Here is a 22340-nt window from a genome sequence, read left to right as displayed (position 1 = left end):
TACCTTCCTAGTCCCACTTGAGATATCTCACTCTTTGTCTTGGGCTGTGGGACTCATACTATTATGTGAAGGGGAGTATGGAAGACCCAGTCAGTTCTCTGGGGCTAGGGAATAATATTCATGCTACAAGCTCCCACCAACTCAAGCTTAATGAAGATGGAGAAATGAAAGGAATAAGATCAACAGGAAGAGAAGAAGGAGGGGAAAAAACCCCTATTAGCCAAGTAGGTGGACATAGTGACTGGGACCTGGCTAGCTGCTGATCTAATAACCAAAACCCAGGTTGTCTGTGTTGTTATTTTGGACATGATCACACTTCCCTATCAAAGAATGAGGGGGCCTCCCATCATGCAAGGTTGATGACTGCAACCCTGAACAACAAAGTTAAGAGTACCGTTTGGGCACTGAAGATCTCAAGATACTTACAGTTTCACCTCTCTGCCCAGGATGGCCCGGCAGTCCATCTTTTCCTGGTGGACCCTAGAGAAGGAAAGGAGATGCTCAGCAAAACTAGCAGCATTCCCACCTCAATGTTATTACATGAAGGAAGTCAAACCAAGGAAGGAGAACTCTTTCTAGCCGTTTGGAGCTAGAGCTGTTTTTGCTTGGGGAAATGTTGAGATATTAAGAAAAGAGATGTCTTCCTGTATGTTGAGCTCAGAACGTGGAAACATTCGTATTAATGCTGATTGACTAATGTTACATTGCTGAAGTGGTTTAATTTGCTGCTATTAAAATGTTAAAAAGACAATATTTATGAAACAAAATAATTGCTTAATTCTTTATTTTCGGCTTGTGAAATAACTGCAGCAGAAAATAGTAATTAAAATTACTAAAATGATGGGTGATGCTGAAAGGCTTTAATCATTGCTCAGAAAGAATGCTGTTGACATCAAACCATTCCAATAACAAAGTTAAAACCATTGGTTAAGAGAAGGTCTTCTTGATATTAGCTCCTAAAATGAGGAACTCACATCCATGATAGGCTTTCAGTTCTCTTTCTTCAAAGACCTATATTTTGGTTTTTAACTTCGCTGCCTGCCTCCTGCACTGAGAGAAAGGTGGGCATTAAATTCATTAATTAATCAATCCATCAATTAAAAATGAATTTGTGGGGGACACATTCATTTTCACAAGTTCTTTCCAAGCCTGGTTGTGTTGTATGTCCTTGGTCTTTCAAACTTCTTTGTTTTAAATCTGTTTTTAATGGATATTTAAAATCTATTATGTATTACGCTTTGGAAAGTAATTAACCCATACCATGCATTAGCCAATAAATCATTAACTACTGAAATAAAATACGTACCGGGGGGCCTTTTGGTCCTGGAAATCCAGTAGGGCCTTGAGGTCCTGGAGGACCCTTGGAAGAAAAGAACAGTAAAGGTGGATTAATATTACTACCTTGTGACAAGGGAGCAATTAATTTCACTTAGGGCTCCAGACGGTTTTGAACGATGTCTTCAAAAGAAACTAGAAATCACCTGGTCCACTGATGCAATTTGCATTTACAAAACAAGAGTACATGCTGAAGACCCATGAATTGGGAAGGTATAAACAATTAGAGTGAGATAATCCATGGTCTTCATTCTTGCAGAACACTGCTGCATTGGAGAATGAGACCAAAATGCCTTCATCCAACAACCGGCAAACAATGAGGTTCACATCTATAAGTCACCATGTACAAATTGGGTAGTGGTCTTCTAGCAGTCTAACTTCTGCCCACCCTAGGTCTTGAACATCCATCTCAGAACCAGCAAGTAATGATGTTGACACCATCCATCCAACAACCAGCAAGCAATGATGTTGACACCATCCATCCAACCACCCGAAAGCAACGACGTTGACACCAAATTGACACCTCACACAAACTGACTAGTGGTCTTCTGGCAGCCCACCTTCTGCCCACCCCAGGTCTTGAGCATCCATCCAACAACCAGCAAGCAATGAGGTTAATGCCAAATTGACCCATCTTGTAGCAGCCTACATTCTGGGTCTTGTGGCTGGTCCTTTTATTGCAAGTATGGCAAAAGACACATTACCTTGGAAAGGCCACTGACCCATGGAAAAACCTAACCAAAGACTGTAGCGGATAGTGGACAGACTAGAACCAAAAGTGGATGGTTTTTGCAGCTAGGGATGCACAATGATTTCACCTGGTTTGTACCTTTAAGTGAATTGACTGATACGTAGGTCAGTCTCAATGAATCAATAGGTCAGCTCAAGCAGGGACTGACACATAGGTAAATCCCATTGATTTCGTAGGCCCACTCCAGCTGGGACAGACAGGTAGGTAAATCCCATTGATTCACATTGCACACATGTAGAAATGTCAGATCAGAAACAGACCAGCTGTTCCCAAACAACACTGTTGTAGCATGGCATAGTTGTCTCTTTCTCTGAACAATGCCAATGGCTGCCAGCAATGAACTGCTTTGCCCATTATTTCTGCCAAGAGTACATTTTGTGCCACATTCAGTGTTCTGTCCATAAATTTTATCTTACCCTTTCTCCTGGAGGACCTGGAGGGCCATCGCCACCAGAGTTGCCCTAAAAAGAAGAAGGAAAAAAAGGAGGGGGGCATGGAGGAAAAGGGGGGGGAAAAGAAAAGAAATATTAAAGCAATAAACTGCTATTACCTCTAGGATATTACCCTTAGTTCCCCTACAACTCATAGTCCTAAGAGTGCTAAATTCTTTCAACATTTGGGCAAAAAGTTTTTTATTGTTATTTTCCTTCTTTGCTTCCTATTCCATGTCCCCAATTTATCAACTGCAAAACTGGTTTTATAATGCTCATAAGATTCCATGATATAGGGCAGTGGTTCCCAAGCTTTCATTCTCCAGGTGTTTTGGATCTCAACTCACAGAAGTCCCAGCCAGATTGGCCAACAGTCAGGAATTCTGGGAGCTGAAGTCTGATACATCTGGAGAACCGAAGGTTGGGAACCACTGATACAAGGCATAATATAAATATTTGTTGTTGTTAACTAACCTGGAGTCGATCTCGACTTTTGGCGAACCTGTGGATGAGACATCTCCAAGACATCCTAACTTCCACTACTTTTCTTAGTTCTTGCAGATTCATATCCATGATCTCCTTAATACAGTCCATCCATCTAGCATGTGACCTTCTTCTTTTTCTCCTTCCTTCCACTTTCTCTAGCATTATTGTCTTCTCTAATGAGTCCTGTCTTCTCATGATGTGGCCAAAGTATGACAGCCTCAGTCTAATCATCTTGGCTTCCAGGGATGTCTCAGGCCTGATTTGTCCTAGGACCCATTTATATGTTTGTTTTTTGGCTGCCCACCATATCCTCAACACACTTCTCCACCACATCTCAAATGAGTTTATTTTCCTTTTATCAGTTTTCTTAATTCCCCAGCTCTTGCATCCATACATGGTAAGGGGGAATACAATTGCTTGTACAATTCTAACTTTTGTGCTTAGTTGCATATCTTTAGGACCTTTCCTAGTCCTTTCCTAGCTGCCCTTCCCATTCTTAGTCTTCTGATTTCTTGGCTGCAGTCCCCATTCTGATCTATGATATCAATATACTCATAAGTAATTAAAATAAACTCCCAGCAGATTTAACTATTGGGTGTCTTAGTTAGAGCTGGTAGGACTCACACTCCAATGACATCTGGAGGGCTACATGATCCTCACCTTTAATGCAAGCAGTGCACAATGTATCTTCGCTTTCATTCTACATTCAAGATTCTCCCCCTTTCCACTGCCAAAGGCGTGGATCCTTCATCGGGAAGAATGGTAGGTGGTAAATAAAGAGGAATCTTCTTTTGCTCCCCCTCCCCATCACTTGTAAACAGGAACGGAGAAGAGACAGTATAGGGGGGTGTCGCTGTTTTACAAGGGAGGATAAATATTGTGAGCAGATAATGACTCCTCCTGAGAGATTAATGTTGTTGCCAAGCCACCGTAATTATCAGAAAGTCATAGCAATGGAAAGTGGAGGATTTAAAAATAAAAGAAGGTGTGGGAGGGGGTGAAAGTGGCAATGTGGAGGTGCCCAAAGATTGTACTGTATAGCTAGGCTTTCATGATCTCAAAGCCTGGCCTCTCTTTTACAGTTCTTGCTGAATAAGGAGAGACTTAGGGAGCTGGGTATGTTTAGCCTGGAGAAGAGATGGTTAAGAAGCGATATGAGAGACCTGTTTAAATATATGTAGGGATGCCATATAGAGCATGGGGAAAGCTTTTCCTCTGCTGCTCCAGAGAATAGGAGCCCAAACAATGAATTCAAACTCCAGGAAAAGAGATTCCATCTAAAAATTAGGAGGAACTTCCTGACAGTAAGAGCTGTTTAATAGTAGAAGATCCTGCCTCAAAGTACCCCTCTTCAAAATACCTTTGGTCCAGGTTTCCCAGTGATCCCCCGCTGCCCTCGTTCTCCTCGGGGACCCTGGAGAAGACACATGGGAGGGAAAGAAAAGATGCCATTACGATATAAAACAACAATTCAAGGCTGAATCCTGGACTACAAAAGAAGAGAAGCGTAAAGTTTCATACCGTCGGGCCTCGTTGCCCTCGTGGTCCAGGTTTACCGGGAGTGCCCTTGAATCAAGAAGAAAAGAAAAGAGTGAAATAGGGGTTTTTCATTGCTGTTTCTTTGATGGTGTTTTCGGTAGCTCAATGACTTGGGACTGAGATATATGAAGGAGCACCTCTCCTTACAGACACCTATGGATGTTTAAGGTCTTATGGAGTGGTGTTTTCCATATGCACCACTACATACCTTGCAACATTTCACAGATAAAATCAGGGGCCCACTTTGCCCACCCATATTCCAGATCCTTTCTTCAGAAGATCCATTGATGTCTGTGGGTGTATCTACATTGGCTGCTTAATTTATGCATAATGCCCTGAACTGGCCCCAGACCAACTACAATGGTGACCGTATGCACTGGGCCAAATCTGGTGCAATGCTGTGTGGTTGTGCTCAAGGGCCACCAGGGCTGATGCCACATCAGCCCTGCTGGCCTGTCCAGTTTTTGGAAATGCCACCTCTTCCTAATAAGGAGGAGTTCCATGTAAAGCTTGCCTGATGTACCATTGCTTCCACTGTGAACAGAAGTGGGTGCTCAGAGATGTAATCAACATGTCCATTTCTATCCTCAGCATTAAGTGGCAGCATGCTAGCCAGGCTTTCCATTGAGCTCTTCCCTACAGAGAAGTAGTGGCAGAGGCTCCGAAAACATGTCATCCCCTTTCCCTGTGGGATGGATGGTGTGGACAACTGGATCAGGGGAAGTCGGTGCCAATCCAACTGTCCATATACCAAAAGGACTCAAGGTCACAGTTGGGGGTACAGTTACCCCCAAACCTTCCCCTAGAGCAGATGGGAGTAACACTTTGTGGCTGACACTCAAGAAATGAAAACTGTGCAGCACAGAAACAACAAGATGGTGGAAAGGGAGAAAGAATATCATCTGTCTCCCTTCTCCTCCCATCCCTGTTATGTAAACTAAATTTACATGGCACCATATTAACATGTTGAAAAGCAATTTATATCGCCTGCACATCCGATCAAGCATGCCTGTTAGAAGTAATTTGTATTGAAATGAGAGTTTAAAATTTTTTAAACACTATTCCGGCTCGTTCGTTGTAACAAGGTTGCTGTTGGTAGAGAAAAAAAGGTGTGTGTGTTTGGCTGCAGTGCTTTTTCATATTTGCTTTCAGAATCACGCAGCCTGTATGTTTACTTTGCAGCTGATCAACCTCACCACCTTTTTAGCTGAGCCCTCGGTATTCTCTAATTGCAAGGAATAACTGGCTCTGTGCAAGCTTGCAAGACAATGGCGGTTATGTAATAGATGTTACAGGAGTAGAAGAAAGAATCAATCCAGGAATCAATCTCACAAGATTGCCAGGGTGTTATTATTTGGGCAGAAGTTATCCATTCTTCAGTCTTCAAGGGGGGTGGGTTATCCATCTATTGGGGGCAAAACGGCAAAGAGTGGTGTGGCATCTTTAAGATGCACAGATTTATTATCTTCCTGGCTTGCTTAGGCACTGTAACAAGAAGCTCAGTGAACCTGTGAACTTAATGGAAGACAAAGTCTCCATGCTTACAAAAAGGGGGATTTTAAGTATTGGTGGAAAAAGAAATATAGTCACATTGAACATGCATTTCCTGAGCCATTCCCCAGGTGGGGAAAAAATGTGGCCATGGCAGAGTTTGCTCATGATGGCAAAAATTGTGTGTGTCTGAACTGGACAACGTAAGGGGAACACGGGCCTTTTGACATGTGAAGACAACCCTTAAAGTAATCTGCAATTTGTAATGTCTGAAGGGAAGGTGCCTTTCATGAAGAGAGATACCTTTTGATAATGTAAAGCTTTTCCTTTAAAGATCCCTGTCTTTTGCACTCTTTTTACATGCCATACTCAGTCTGTGTGTTGCCTTTCCACAGAGGTGGAAAGTCCAAATGGATCCGCAAAGTAGTTTCTCACTGAATTGTTAGGGGAAGGAGGATTGGAACCAGTGGGTGGTGGCAATGTAGATAACCTTTGGAGGCCCCATTCCTTGTTCAGGAACGGGAATGATGAGATGACAATCGCACCTTAAGTCAGCCTTTTCACACTGTGAGAAACGTTGCTGTCATAACTTTCAACACATTCCTAATGTTTACTGGGTTTTAAGGGGTGAGTGGGATGCAGTTTTATGCAAGCCATTTGCAACAGCACACCTTTAAATATTGGCTAACGTGTTTGTCTCTACCAAACTGTTGACCATAGAGCTGCATTGGAAGATCTAGAGATACCTAGAGATGTGTTCTTTCACAAAAAGAGTGTATTTATTTGCATTTTCCTACTTTCACGGGGGTCCTGAGCCCTTACCCCATTGAATGTGAAAGGCCCACAGTATTTGAGGAGTTGTGGTTAACAAGATAAATTATTATGGACTGGACATGTGCCTAGTTTTTTCCCTCCCTATATGTGCAAGATTGCTGCATGCAGACAAACAGCAACCAATTGAAAAATGCACATGGGTAAAATAACAACACTGGTCAAAAACCAAGAGGAAACACAAATGGAAAAGAACACGTTGATACCATCTTCAAAACTGCATTCTTTCTTACCCTTGTGCCTTTCTCTCCGTTGGCTCCTGGAAACCCTGGAAATCCAGTGGATCCCTAGATTTAAAAAGGAAGAAAGAAGAACAGAGTTAGCCACACTGCAAACATTGCATCACAAGGAATGTCACAGCTATGGAACCCAAATTTACTAGTGTGATGAGGATTGCCAGATCTCAAGGCTTGTGCTGAGTATCCAGTTTTCATCTCCAGGTGGGAGACAAGGGTGCAAATTTGCCACTTTTATTGGGCTTATCTCCAGAAGAAAGAGCTGTGTGCAAGTCTACAACTGACCTAGCAAAACAGCTTGCCACCATTTGCAAAGCTTCATTCATTTGTTGTTGCAATTTGCAGAGACCTTCTGAGAGTTTACATATTTACTAAGCTAACTTCCACCTTATAAAGTGCCTGTGATTCCCTCCAGATCAGGGGTAGGAATCAGGCAACAAGGGGTAATAAGAAGAACCTTGAAGCTGCCCATCATCCATTATTGGCATCCGGACAGCAAACTCGGCAGGGAGATGCAGATCAAGAGTCCTCTTGGTGGTCTACATGGGTCTAGCTATGCCAGTGTAGGCAGTGATAGAGGAAAAGGCCATCAGTGCAGTGACCATAAAGGAAAGGGAAGCAGTGGAGAAAAAGGCTGCTTAGTGCCATCAGACCTTGGCTGTCTTCTGTTGACCTTGCTGTGTGACCTTCGGAAAAAGTGCAAAGGCTGGTATCATGCACCAAGAGGATTCTGGCTGCAGCCTTCCTAGACTACAGGAAAATTCCACCTAAACATTAGGAATAACATCCCAATGGTGAAAGCTGTTTAACAGTGGAACACACTTCTTCAGAGTATGGTTGAGTCTCCTTCTCTGGAGGCTTTTAAGCAGTGGCTGAATGGCCCTTTGTCAAGAGTGCTTTGGTTGTGTCTGCCTGAATGGCAGAATGGGATTGGACTAGATGGTCCTTTGGATCTTTTCCAACTCTATATTTCTATGATTGTAAAATGAGATACTGGCCTGAAACTCATTGCGTATAATGGCTCAGTTTCTACTGATTAATCCTTTTCAAAAGCCTTAGGAGGATCCTTTCATCTCAAGCCCATTGCCTAATGCATTTGCTGTTCCCTTTGAGAAATGCACCCTGCAGTTAGGGCTATTTTGTTTTGTTTGCTGCTCCTCCTAGGAAAAGCTTTAGAAGGCTCTCCATTGTTCATTGGGGACAGGTTCCTGGGTAGATCTCATTTTTCTAAAATGCAGTCTTGATAAATTGCCTGTGATAACATTTTTTTTACCTAACTTTGTGCTACTCCTCTTGATTTTCTAGTTACTGAAACTCCACACATCACCACCACCTTTCTTTTTCTGTTAAAGTTGACTCTCGGAGTTGGGATTTAACTTGAGACTTGCCTTGAAAGTTTCTTGCAAGGCTCCAAGACTTGACTTGAATGTACTTGAAGCCAGAGATTTGAGACTTGGAAAAGACTTGAATGCATCGCTGCAAAACGCTTAGCAATTTTTACATTTTATTTTAAATACGGTGTCTTCTTTTGCCTTCTTTTGTGCATTTCATATTTTTAGGAGGGACTGCCTTTGTGGGCAAGCAACTCGACACAGGTGTTGCTCAGGTGTGTGCCACCAAATGAGAGCAGTTGCTATTGGAAACTGAAGAGCAACTGTCCAAGGGATAGAAACAGGCCGGCAAGATCCAGAACAAACAGACTAATAAATTGAATTGGCAAAAGAACCATTGCATCACAGGCTGGCAACCGGTGAGCGAAAGGACGGCCGGGCAAAGAAAGGCATGCAAATCTAGCGGGGTGGCAGACGAAACAAAACAAACACCCCGGGTGGAAAAACAAGCATTGGAGGTTAATTATGCTTTCTGCATCAAACAAACCCATTCTTTCCCAAGCATTGAACATGAATAATAAAATGCAATGCTGGGGGGAAAGAAATGACAGATGAAGAAAATGGGGAGGGGGAGAGATCATTAACAAAACCTTGCATTTCCAGGCACTCCGGGGTGTGAGAAATTCAGACAAGAGCTTTCTAGTCAATGCACAGGGAATTTCTCTCGATTATTATTATTTCTTTTTGGTTTTTGAAAAGGGAAACGTTTGACAGCAACTCCGGTGAAAGCGGGGGGTGGAGCCGGTGGGCGCCTTTCATCCCGAAAAGTGGGCCATCTTTTTGGGTAGCTCTGTCTCATTAGTCATTCTCCTTAATTAATTATCTAACAGCTTGTACAGACAGTAATGCTGGGCGTTGGATTTTGGCATCCTTGTCCCTCTTGGAAATGCAGAGCGAGGCGGTTGATGCTATCATCAAAGGCTTCCCCCGAAGCCCCCGTAGCACCATTGCCTGGGACACTTTGATTTCTTAGTCCCCTGGCACCCAATGCTTCTTGCGCATGTATATTATGGGTGCCTAAGGAAGCATCGCTGCTTAATAATTTAAAGGCACGCAGGCAGCTTCACACCAGGAGCTCTTGACTTGAAGGGCCCACTTATTATGAGCGTGCTTACCCTGAGATTCCTAGAAATTTGCAAAGATGCATGAAATCAAATTGACCTAGATTGCAAAAAGAATACGTCCAAGTTCCTAGATTGTCAAATTTCACCTGTTTATGCCTTTATATTCCTATTCATGTTGCAATCCTATTGGTGTTTTATGCATGTGTGAATTCTCCCAGTTGGACATATTTTACCAATGTAGAACGACCATGTTCAGTTGGACAAAGCAGAGGTGCACAGGTGGCATTGTTGCATTCACAGATGCACACTGCACATGAGTGTGTGCATTGCACATGCATGCAAATGTGTATTTGGTTGTAGAGTTGGTTGCATATTTAACATCTTGGTTCAACACAAGGATTGTGCAGCATGCTTAATACATCATTCTGCTTCCAGGAATTTAAGGTATGTGAACCCTATGTAGGATCTCAGCCTCTCTTTTTCTTTTACATGTATTAAATGTATTAAATTATTGCATAAGATGACACTCAGCTCCTGTGTTTCTGCCTGCCTTCCTAATTGGTAAATATACCTATCTATAGATAGCGCGATTGCTGTCAATCATCATGTATATAGTCTGCCTTCAAAGTACTGATTGATGATCATGCATTATTCATATTGTTCCAAAATATACGTTTCCCAAAATGGCTTTCATCCAGAGTTTACATAAGGCTTGAATCCAGAGTTTACATAACTTCAAATCTTCAGATACGTCTTCTCTTTGATTCTCTTGCTAATATAAATGTGTATATTATCTTTTCTGGTAATGCTACAAACACACTGCATATATCCATCGGAAATCCCAAAAGTTTCTTCCGATTTAGGCAAAGAACTCTGGGCATTTCTTTAGAACAGTTCACAAAAATTAATATGTACAACTCTAAAACAAAACTTACCTTTGGACCTATCCTTCCAGGGTAACCAGGCAAACCAGGAACTCCAAGCTTTCCCTATAAAAACAAACCAATACATAAATATATATCTAAAGGAGGAAGCGTAGAATGAAGTTTGTTTCTTGAATCATGTGCCAAAAGTAACTCTATGGTTCATCTCAATTGGTACAAGAAAAATTACAAGGGTTGAGGGCCTTGGGACGAGAAAAAGGAACCTGGTATTTAAAGATATAGTCGCCCAAGGGCTCATCTACATGGAGCAAATAAAATGGCCTAACCCCATCTTCATGGCAGGTTGTATTTATGGCTCAAGGGACAAATCCCCAATTTGAGTGTGGAGTGTCTTCTTGATATAAGGTCAGTTCTGCACCAAGTACACCACCAAGTTTTTACTCAGGAGTTTGCTATAGCATTAATACTAAGGGATCAATCCTAAATTCAGATGTTTCCAAAATGTAACATGGTTTCCTGGATTGTTTTGCAACTCATTCCAAGCTGGAGGATCCTTACCTTTTCTCCAGAAGGACCTAATGGGCCAGGTTCTCCATTGGGACCACCGCGACCTTTTGGACCTTCTGGGCCATCTTCACCCCGTGGACCAGGAGGGCCAATTTCACCCTGGTGAGAATGAAAATGAGGTGAATTTACTTGCCTTATTTTGGCTTTTTATGTGGTCTATTCAAACAATACTGATGAGAACAGATGCCTTGAGATGATAAGAAAATCCACTGGAAAAAATTAAAATAAGAACAAGAGTGTAGCTACACTGTAGAAATAATGCAGTTTGACACCACTTTAACCGCCATGGCTCCATCCTACAGAATCTCAGGATTTGTAGTTTTGGAGGCACTAGCCCTATTTGCTAGAGAACGCTCTCATAAAACAACCAATCCCAGGGTTGCATAGGATGGAGTTACAGCACTTAAAATGGGGTCAAACAGCATTATTGATAGCGTAGATGCACTCAATGCTACTGCTCTGTGCATGTGTGTGTTTGCTCCCATTTCATGAGAAATGATGGGACTTTCCTCTCACCGAGTTGCATGACAACTGGGCAGCAGTGAATCACAGTGCTGCAGAAGTGAATGTCCAAACAACTGTGGAATTCACAGTTGTGAAGCACGATGCACATGTGCATGTGCAATCCACAAGGCACAGCTGGATGTGACAAGCACAATGGCACCTCATGTGCAAGGGCATGGCATGCACCGATCTGCTTCTGCAACCATTGCCTGAATCCAGACTTCCGCACCAGACAAAACCATTAAAGTTGTTAACAGGATGCTGGCCAATGTATTTTAGCTTGCACAATACATTGGGGGGGTCTTCCTGAAAGAAAGGTTTGTTATTATTGTTTCTGCAAATATCCCTTTGTGAGATGTTGGTCCCAAGGTCCCTAAATGTGCAAAAATCAGAAGAAAAAACTCTTCTAATTGGTCCAGTAGGGAAAAAATGCTTGCTATTTTTGATTATTGCATGTGAGAGCAAAATAAGTGAAGAAATACAACTCTACTTGCCTGACAAAGCAAATTTTCAAAGTCAGTTGAGAAGGCCATGCTTAGATGAAGCATCAAAATATTGCAAAGCAAGCCAATAAGACCTGTGCCACTTTTTGTTTGCCAATCCTCATAGAGAGACAGCATGGTGTAGTGGTTTGAGTATTGGATTATTACTCTGGACACCAGGGTTTGATTCTTGATTTGGCCAGCTGGGTAAACCTGGGCAAGTCACACTCTCTCAACCTCAGAGGATGGCAATGGCAAACCCCCTCTGAAGAAATGTGCAAAGAAAACCCTGTGGTACGTTCGCCATAGGATCTCCATAAGTCAGAAATGACTTGAAGGCACACAACCATAACAACATCCTCATATAATTTCCCGGAACACATAGAAAAACATGAATGTAGGGTATAGATCTATTATTATTATTATTATTATTATTATTATTATTATTATTATTTTGTGGAATATTCTTTCCCAGGGATACAATGCTTCACTTTTGTTGTCCTCAAAACAGTTCTCCATTTTCACCAGGAGGTGTGACCCCCCTCCCAAAAAAAAACCCAAGGGTTGGATGATCAGACTAATGTATCCAAATGATATATAGCATATATTAGCTGCCTTCAGTCCCTATAATGGCAGAAAGGATAGAAATTAATTAATTAAAAATAATATAGAATATGATAATCGACACACACTCAGAGGAAGGCAAAGGAAAATCCCCTTTGAAAAGTTTTGCCCCAAAATACCCTGATGATAGGTTCACCTTAGGATCACCATAAGTCAGAAATAACCTGAAGACGCACAGCAACAACGACACAACCAATGTGCAACTTGAAGGCATGCAACAAAAAGACTTCATGAAGGAAGCAAGAGCCCTGAGTTTGCAGGATCTGAGCTGGGCTATCGATGAGAATGCATCTTAGTGACCTCTCATTCATAGGGCCACCATACGTCAAAGCCCACTTGGTGGCAATTGGCAACCATAACCATTTGAAATGCAAGAAATTTGGGAACAAAAGTGGTAGACGTCTTACTGGAGGCAATTCCCTCTTTTTATATGCACATAGCTACACCCAGTGTAAATTACACTAGAGAAGATTGTGTTTCCAAGGACTCACCCTGTCTCCTTTAATGCCCATGTCACCTTTGAAGCCTGGGAAGCCATCTTCACCCTGCATGAAAAGAACAAAAGGAGAACTTAGGATGTATTGTAAAATACAACAACATGTGGGGGAGAAGGACAGGGAGCGTAGAGGATAAAAACGCAATCTGGCATCACCAGTATCCTTTCTTCAAGGATTTGTCCTTGGATTTGTCCAAGCATTCATGCATGGCCATGCAGTTCTCCAACTAGACCTGAGGATTGTGGCGGTGATGCAAAGTGGAGTCAATTGACTTGGACTTAAGTCACTTCTATGACTTGAGTTGGACTTGGCAAAAATGGTACACTGACTTGACAGCGCACATTTCTGGGAAGGGTATAGTAAATGCATTAGGCAATGGGCTTCAGGCAGAAGGATTCTTTTAAAGCTTTAGAAGGCTCCCTGATGTGCCAAGCAGACTTCAACCTCTACCTCAAGCCTTTTACCAAACACACTTGCTGTTCCCTCCCAGAAATGCATGTCACCTCCTTTAATTGTCACGGCTCCAACCTGTGCAATTGTAGGATTTGTAGTTTGGCGAAGCATTCAGTCTGAGTTGTGCAGAGAGCTCTGGTCTGTCAGAGAGCTCTGGTGCCTTGCCAAACTGCAAATCCCAGGATGCTGTAAGATTGAGCCATCACCACCAAAGTGGTGTCAAATAGCTTTAGTTGTGCAATGTAGAGACACCCCCAGAAACAAACTACTCTACCAACCAAGGGTTTGTTCCCTAAGAGCAAAGAGGAAACGTTTCGCCATGACATTAACGTGCATCAGAACCATTTTGGCGGAGGCCATTTTGTTAACACTATCCTACTGCTCCCCTCTCCAAATAAAAAATCTAGAGAAATCTTGATGGTATTTTCTTTCTGCTCAGTCAGTGGCTGAAAATGTCAGCTCTATTGATATAAACACTGGGAACGTACTAGCGCCGGGAACAAATTATTTCACCCAGCCTATTTCATACCCATCTTTTCAGGGAGAACTCGGGAACGACACTCATATTTCTTCTCGTTGGCAAAGGTTTAACTGCTGAGTCTCAATCAATACTGTTATCAAGTCCTAAAGCAAGCTTGTCAGGTGCTAAAATGAGGATGCAGTAACCAAAAAAACAACATTGGGGCTTCAAAACGCCCCATGGTAGTTGGCTCCTTGGTTATAATTGTCAGCTTTGCCAGTGATGGACTGCAAGGTACGAACAAAGGAAAGCAAGGGAGATTTAAGGTTGGAACAGGTCTGGAATATTACACAGCCTCTGCTCTTCCTTTGGGAGAACATTACTGTATCCCCGAAATATACAGAAAGCCGGCTTGTCAAAACTCTTTAAACACAGAATTTTAATCGCTGCTCTGGCTCCTGCCTCTGGCAGTTTAGTCCTTTTGCTTGCCATATTCCCCTTGCAGCTCTGAAAGCCGGCTTTCCAAAAGGTGTAAATCAGAACCATCCCTCTACATAATTGAGATTACAGCCTTGCCATACAAAGGCGCTCAAAAGTAGATTTCCTCTGCAAGCAGAGGAATAAGACCTCGACTTTTTCACCCTCATGCGTCGGGATGAATAACTGTGGTAGTTTCTCCCCACTTTGGGAGAAAATGGACTTTCCTCTACAGCGTCCGCAGAGGTTTCTTGCACAGGAAACAGTATTTTCTGTGCAGGGAAAAATGGCTTTTTGTGTAGGGAAACACTCTTGTGCCAAAAAAGGTTTCTCTCTATCTGTATGTGTGTAAGAAACATATGTGCAGATTAATTCTTTTGCAACCCTTTCAGTACAAGGAGGAAATTGGACACAATTTTCAATGATCTATTATTTTCACCAGCAACATACATGCAGAATAGCTCTTTTGCAATACTTTCAGTACTGGGAGAAATTTGGACGCAATTTTCAAGTCATCTGTTATTTTTGCCAGCATGGTTTCCCAAATGGGAACCCCATTTTTGTTGTCCTGGGAATAAATAATAATGAAAATTTTCATCCCTGGTCTTATCCATAGCCAGGATATCAGACATCAGATCCATCTTTGGCCACAATGTGTCACACTCCAGACCATTAGCAGAGTAGTGCTAACTTACCTTCTCGCCCTTTGTTCCTTTCAAGCCACGGACACCATCAGCTCCCTTGGTGGGAAAAGGAAAAAAGAAGGAAGAATGAATGAATATCAACTGGCACATGTACAAAATAGATGTGACAAGCTAGTAGGGCATTCATTTATGGTCAAACCTTTCAGCATGAGAAGAATCCTACATCATACAATGAATGAGGTGACAAGCAATGTGAAATGCAGAGGTAGTTTTGCTGAGGCTTGCCTCTTCTGCCAGGTCTATCCAGATGATTTTTTTTAACCAACACATTTAAAGTAGTCATGGATTGCTTTTCATTTGCATTGTTTGTATGTGCTCTATTAATTTAACGTATTTAATTAATATAATTTGTTGTCTTACCCTATAAGCAATAGTAGTAGTAGCAGTAGTAGTCAACATATTAACCTACATCCCATTGTTAGTTCAAAGAAGTAGATTTATTGACTCAGGCTCACCAGTCAACACCGCATTAATCCAATAAATCTACTTAAACTGGGATTAACCAAGACATTGTACATAGCATTAGGATTGGGAGGAAAACATCCCAAATCGTATGTAAGTATATCACATGAAAAGACCATTTTTGGAACATCCGAACAGAATAAAAACTGTCCAGAAATATTTCAGAAGGAACATTGTTTCTTTGTTTTTAAATAAAATTATAGTTAATACCTGCCTTGGATTTTAAAAGAAAACTATAACTAGAGTCTGTTTTTTTCCTCCTATACTGATGTGTTTCTTTATTCTCTTTATTCCTTTCTCATGTTGAATTCATCATGGCATGATCTATTTTTATTCTTCTTCTTCTGTTTGTTTAGTGATCCTTGTAAGATCTCTTTTCTTTTGTTCATAAATTGGCAACACTCCTTATTGTTGATCAAAGCAACTGGGCATTTGGAACAGTACTGGAGAGACTTAGTTTGCTGAGCACCCTCTTGTGGCATGAAAGTAATATGCCTGCTGCTTAAGAAGGAGAAAGAAGAAATCTGCAGATGTCTGCCTCCTCGTTCCTTCAACCTCCATTTGCAACCAGGACCTGTATGTAAGCTGGCAGATCCTTTATTGACCTTCTTGTGGAACTGTCTGGAGGAAAGGCATTATGTGCAGATGGACCTGGAGTAATCCCCATTGAAGATTCCTACACTTAAGTCAAGGTGCCATTTTGGGGACCTAATACCCATAATTGCTTGGAATAGCTCATTTTGGAAAATACCTTCTCCTGCATAAACCGCCTTGGAGAAACTGAGGAACACATGATCCATAGTGCTCCTTCCACCTAGTTATGAGAAATGCCCTGAGCATGTGGAAATGAACAAGAGCTGTTCAAGAACATGCGGCTGTCCTCTGTAGAGAAGGCCGATTGCGTAGAACCTATCCGAGATGAATTATGCCTGCTAAATCAGATGTAACACTCTCCCCATCTGCAGTGATTATGGACCAACATTTATCCCAGATGTGAAGTTGAAGGCTTTCACAGCCAGCATCCATAGTTCTTTGTGGGTTTTTCAGACTATGAGGCTGCGTTCTAGAAGAGTTTATGATGAAACTTCAGGAATGAACCCTTCTAGAACACGGCTTCAAAGCCTGAAAAACCCACAAAATTTATTTGTCCCAAGTCACCTTGCTGGATTCTACTATAGAAAATGCAATATTCAGTCTATGCTGAGAAAAAGCGACCATGCACATGGGATTAAACTACACCCTGCAGATGGGAGGAACTGATCACAGTAGGATCAAGAGAACAAAGTTGAGATCATAGAATCATAGAATTGTAAGAGACATCAAGGGCCATCCAGTTCGACACCGTACCATGCAGGAAGCATCTCCAACAGATGACCATCCAGCCTCTGTATAAAAACCTCCAAAGAAGGAGACTCCACCACTCTCTTACTGCCAAAAAGTTCTTCCTAATGTTGACGTGGAATCTCTTTTCCTGCAGTCTGAATCCACTGCTCTATGTCCTGCTCTCTGGAGCAGCAGAAAACAAGCTTGCTTCATCCTCAATATGACATCCCTTCTAATATTTAAACAGGGACATTGTATCACCTCTTAGCCTTCTTTTCTCCAGGCTAAACATACCCAGCTCTACAAGTCTCTACTCACAGGGCATGTTTTCCCGATGTCACCCTTTCATGTTGGCATCAGTTCATTCACCAGGCTCTGGATGGGACAAAGATGTCCTGCCTGGGTGATCAGAAAAATATTCAGCCTGTATTGTGCAGCAGGGAGGGTTATCACCTAGTATAGCGGTTCTCAACCTGTGGATTGCGACCCCTTTGGGGGTTGAACGACCTTTTCACATGGGTCGCTGACTCACCTAAGACCATTGGAAAACACATATTTCTGATAGTGTTAGGAACCGAGATGAATAATTTTATGGTGGCGGGGGGGGGGGGGGTGTACAGTTTTAAAAGGTGGTGGGATGAACCATGTTCAGAACTACCGCCACATCAAAGTTTCCAGGAGCAAAACTTTGTTTCCAACAACAGGAAAATCAGAACTGTGGTAGTCCCAAAGGAGCCTGTGGCCCACAAAAATTATCTTGGGGCAGTTTGTGATCCATGGTGACCCATGATGCCTTACCTCTGTGATACTGTAAAGAGTTTGGATTTCCTAAGGACAAAGCATGACAAAGCCAATGTTGTGAATATTTTTTACTCACAACTGCAGCAATGTCTTAGGCTGCTGCCACACTGCCGAATTAATCCAGTTTGACGCCACTATAACTGGCATGTCTACAGCCTATGCGGGGGATCTGTTCTGGACCCTGCCATATAAGGGAAATCTAGCGTATGCGGCGCACATGCCCCGTTACTTCTTCTGGCGTGTGCCAAGACTTTTTCCAGCATGGCTTTCAGCATATGCTGAAAGCCGCATATGTTAGGTCTGCGTATGACGTGGGCGCACTGTATTTTCTAACACGATGAAGGGGAAATGCTCATAGACACACCCAAATCTGAAAAGATTTATGTCAGCGATCATCAGCATCTCCATATTTCTCTGTCAGAAGATGGAAATCATTTTGCTCTCAATGGTACAAGAAGAACTAAACAGTTTGGTTGCATCATTTTCTTACCTTGACACCACGTGGTCCAGGATAGCCAATTGGACCCTGAGGGCCGGCAGGTCCCTAGTAGCAAAAGGAAAGGTAACAAAATGATTACACAGCAAAGAAATTCTTATCCACTCACATGTTTCCTCAGCAGGTAACAGCTACTGGACAACTCTGGTATGGCTTTGGGGCTAGCAAACACCATCAACATGCGATCCCCCAAGGTTAATGTTAAAACTGTTCAGCTGCAAAATCTATGGCTGCATAACTTACATCTGCCACATATTGCAGAAATCTATCCAACCTTACTGAAACTTTCTGCAAAGTTCAGGCAGATATACTATCTTAATCAAAAACCTCCCGAATCCATAACTCCAACTCCGGCAAACATTGAAACTGCTGTGGATGCTCTCAGTGATAAACTTGCTGCTTCATTACCCTTTTTTAAATGCTGCATCAGTTCTCTTTTTGTCCGTATCTTTTAGAATAGTGTCATCTTCCCTAGGAATTAGATACCAATCCAGATACTGGGACATCAATTAAGGGTATTGCTAATTGATCGCTTATATTATTAGCAAACAAATACAGCTGTTCTTCTTCTTCTTCCTCTTCAGATTGTTGAATCCACTAATAATACTTGAGGTTCAAGGCTGTGAAAGTGACATTGTGCATGCAGATATGTATTCTGACTTCTGAAACACATTCTGATTTGAATCAGAATTTAGAGACTACAATAAAGTTCTTACATTGGGACTGTGCCATGTAAACCACTGCACACAGAAGGATGTGTTGACTGTGATCTGCAACCTTTGTGTCTCATGGCAACACTGTGCATTTACCCAAATGTACATCTGAACATGGAGCTGAATGCACAGTCAAATGAGCCACCAAAGAACTACTATGTCAGCTAATTATCAGAAGCCAGAATATATATCTGCATGCACAATGGCATCACATGAGCAAGTCTTCTTTCACAGACTTAAAATGAACAAGAGGACTGTGCATCAGAAAAAAAGGCCAGTTGTTTGTGTAGGATAATTTATCTATGTTTGAGGGTGCATCTGCACTAGAAGTAATGCAGTTTGACACCATTTTAAGTGCTGTGGCTCCATTCTATAGCATCCTGGTATTTGTAGGGTTGTTTCCCCCCCCCAAGATCTTTAACCTTCTCTGCCCCAAAGTTCCATTTTGGGGACCTCACAAAACTACACATCTTAGGATTCTGTAGAAAAGAGCCATGGCAGTTAAAGTGGTGTTGAACTGCATTATTTCTACAGTGTAGAGACACCCCAAGGCACCAACATAAGTTTGACCTAATCCCCACAGCATCCTCCAGTCAGCATGGCCAAGAAGGTTGCCTTGAATGTTTTGAAATATTGATATCACTGTACTAGAAAGCTAGTGTGGTGTAGTGGTTTTAGCATTCGACTGCAACTCTGGAGATTTGAGTCCCTGCTTGCCCATCACGGGTGCGTCACACACTCTCAGCCCCAGAAAACACCATGTTTTCATAACTTCACCATAACTTGAAGGCACACAGCCAGCACCACCACCATTGCACTCCTGTTTTCATTGGTGTACCACCAGTGAAACCATGCAGCTAGAACCAAAAGGAGACAAATCTGGTTTTTACTACTACTTCGTCTATGTTTCCCCACATTCTTTCCTTTCCTTAAAGAAATGGATCCCTGCGTTCGACAAAGCTCTAGGAAAGCAGTTTCTGCCAACCATGCTGCTGCTGGTGGGGATTCTGGGAGTTGTAATACCAAAAAGATCATTTTCCAAGCTCTGGCCCCATACAGACAGGCCAAAATAAAGCTGCTTCGAGTCACTTTGGAGGTATGCTGTTTAAGTGATGCATGCGTCCTAAGAGTCCGGAAGCCACGTCAAAACCACAATCCAGTCCTAAGAACTGGAGCGCAGCTTTGATGCAGCTTCTGGACTCTTAGGATGCATGCATCATTGAAACAGCATACTTCCAAAGTGACTCGAAGCAGCTTTATTTTGGTCTGTCTGTATGGGGCCGTTGCCAATTATTTTAGTGTTTCTAATGGAAGGCCTACAATGCATTCTGCATCCCAGCATTTCTCTGCCTAATTGGAGGTCTTTTAGAAACATTACTATTCCAACTCCCATTAAGCTTCAAGAACTCCCAGCATTACTATCTGCAGATTAAAATAGACACCAGAGAGGGATCAGCACTATGGCTTCACCTGGAAAGGCCTCCTCCATCCACTGCTACTTTTAACTCCCCAGGACCAAGGAAATGTTCTGTGTTGTTTTGAAAGTTGGCACATTGGATAGCAAAGGATGGTCAATCCAAACAAAGATACTATTGTTTCTTTATGTCTCTGCAAATTTTGTTGAAGCAACAGGACTACCTATTAGTGATAGATTTCTTCCAGCCCGAATCCAGCTGCTGTTCTGTAGCACAGCTGCGCTTTTAAAGTACAGTTCATAAATTGTTTTCCGATAACAGACATGTTCAGTGACATCAGAAAAGGTAGAAGCAGTTATAAAGTTTAGTGTGGCATTCTGGTGGGACTTTGTATTTCTATTTTTATCTGGCCTTTGGAATAAACAGTCCCCAGTCCCACTTCTGCTGCTCCGCTGCTCCATTGCTATTAAATGTCCTAGTTTCTCTCTCTTCCTGCTGCTTTCCTCCTTCATCCTCTGCTTACTTCAAGTGCTGCAAATTAACTCACTTAACTCAGTAGAAGTAGAGGAGTAGAGAAGAAAGGAGCTTAACCTTTGCCTTTGCCTTTTTAAAACTCAGGCTGCACCCAAACTGATTTAAAAGACCAGAAGGTCCCAGATTTTGTTCCTGTTCTTTCAGATTCTATTGCGGAGATCCATACACATTTTGTTTATCCTAGAATATTTACTGTTGGCTCCTAATATGATCACTGACTTTTAATATCAGCTCCCCATGTAGGTTTATTTTAATCCAGTGCATAGCATAGTAGTTTGTGTATTGGACTGTGACTCTGCAGACCAAGGTTTGAGTCCTCGCTTGGCCATGAAATCCATTTGGTGACTTTGGGCAAATCACATGCTCTCAGCCCCAGGAGAAGGCAATGGCAACCTTTCTCTGAACAAAACTTGCCAAGAAAACCCCATGAAAGGGTTAGGATCAGACAATCTGGGACTCTTAAATCAGTCTGTATGTGCCCTCAGTACATAAATTCCACAGCTTCTCTTCTTAAAAGAATCTTTTTTTCCATATTGATAATTTTTGCCCTTTTGTTGCCTAGCCGCATGTGTCTCGGTTTCCATTTGTGAAATGTAGGTGGGCATGTTCTCCAACGTTCCACAATCTCATCTGCCTCCGACTGTGCTTTTCTTCGAGGAGAGATTTGGCTTCTCTTCTCTCTAGGTCTCAAGCCTCGTCTTTGAGTGAAAAGGAATAAATACATCCAAGTAGGGCAGGCTTTGCTCCGAGGTCACAATGTCTTAGACCATAATTCTCTGGGAAAGCTGCAACCATGGGAATTCGGCTCTCCTTCCAGAGATGGCTGCTGCGGAGCTGACTGCTGGCTTTTTGCTAAATGGCTTCTGGGGCAGCAACTGACTTCATGATGGATGGCCCTGTTTTCGGATTCTGTGGGCGCCCACACTTGCAAATTCCTGTCTTGTGTGACAGCAAGGGCAGGACAGCCCCGAGCAAGGTTGCAGCTACATTTTCACCACAACTGTGACTTATGAGACTAGATCCGACTCAGCACATACCCTAGCAAAAAGCCCTCTTTGTGAATAAACACACCACTGGTCAGCAGAAGCATAGGAGTGAACCATCCCTCATCAAAGCATCCTGAAATACAATTTAAGGTGGACCTTTGGCTGGAGGTGGAAAGGCTGAACCACAGTGGCCAAAACCACACTGAGCTGAAACATGACAACTGGATGGAAGGGGAAGGATGTAGTTATGGCTCTTGACTATTCCTTTTGACCTCTGCTTCAAGACTTGTGGCTTTCATAGCCTTTCATTTATGGAGACAGGACTGGACAGTCAAATCTTTACTCTTCCATCTGGGGCCTGATGAGGTTCATTCTCAGCATGGTCGTTTCCATCCATTCCTTA

General features: G+C 42.4%; 1 protein-coding gene across 1 annotated transcript in view; it reads right to left on the bottom strand.

The window, feature by feature from the left end:
• The window catches only part of LOC149308107 (collagen alpha-1(V) chain), a 178135-nt gene that overhangs the window by 40194 nt on the left and 115601 nt on the right, over positions 1–22340 (bottom strand). The window contains exons 27-37 of the mRNA XM_089535095.1: positions 18284–18337; positions 15199–15243; positions 13108–13161; positions 10998–11105; positions 10491–10544; positions 7098–7151; positions 4525–4569; positions 4364–4417; positions 2503–2547; positions 1307–1360; positions 427–480 (exon numbers count right to left, since the gene is read on the bottom strand). Of these exons, the coding sequence (XP_089391221.1) occupies positions 427–480; positions 1307–1360; positions 2503–2547; positions 4364–4417; positions 4525–4569; positions 7098–7151; positions 10491–10544; positions 10998–11105; positions 13108–13161; positions 15199–15243; positions 18284–18337 (621 nt within the window). The remainder of the gene's footprint in view (positions 1–426; positions 481–1306; positions 1361–2502; positions 2548–4363; positions 4418–4524; positions 4570–7097; positions 7152–10490; positions 10545–10997; positions 11106–13107; positions 13162–15198; positions 15244–18283; positions 18338–22340) is intronic.

This window comes from Sceloporus occidentalis, unplaced genomic scaffold, assembly GCF_023333645.1.
Source record: "Sceloporus occidentalis isolate IW3139 unplaced genomic scaffold, rSceOcc1.0.p SCAF_8, whole genome shotgun sequence".
NCBI classification, from domain to species: domain Eukaryota; kingdom Metazoa; phylum Chordata; class Lepidosauria; order Squamata; family Phrynosomatidae; genus Sceloporus; species Sceloporus occidentalis.
The sequence above is the reverse complement of the archived record's forward strand: the minus strand, read 5'-3'. Positions and strand labels throughout refer to the sequence as shown.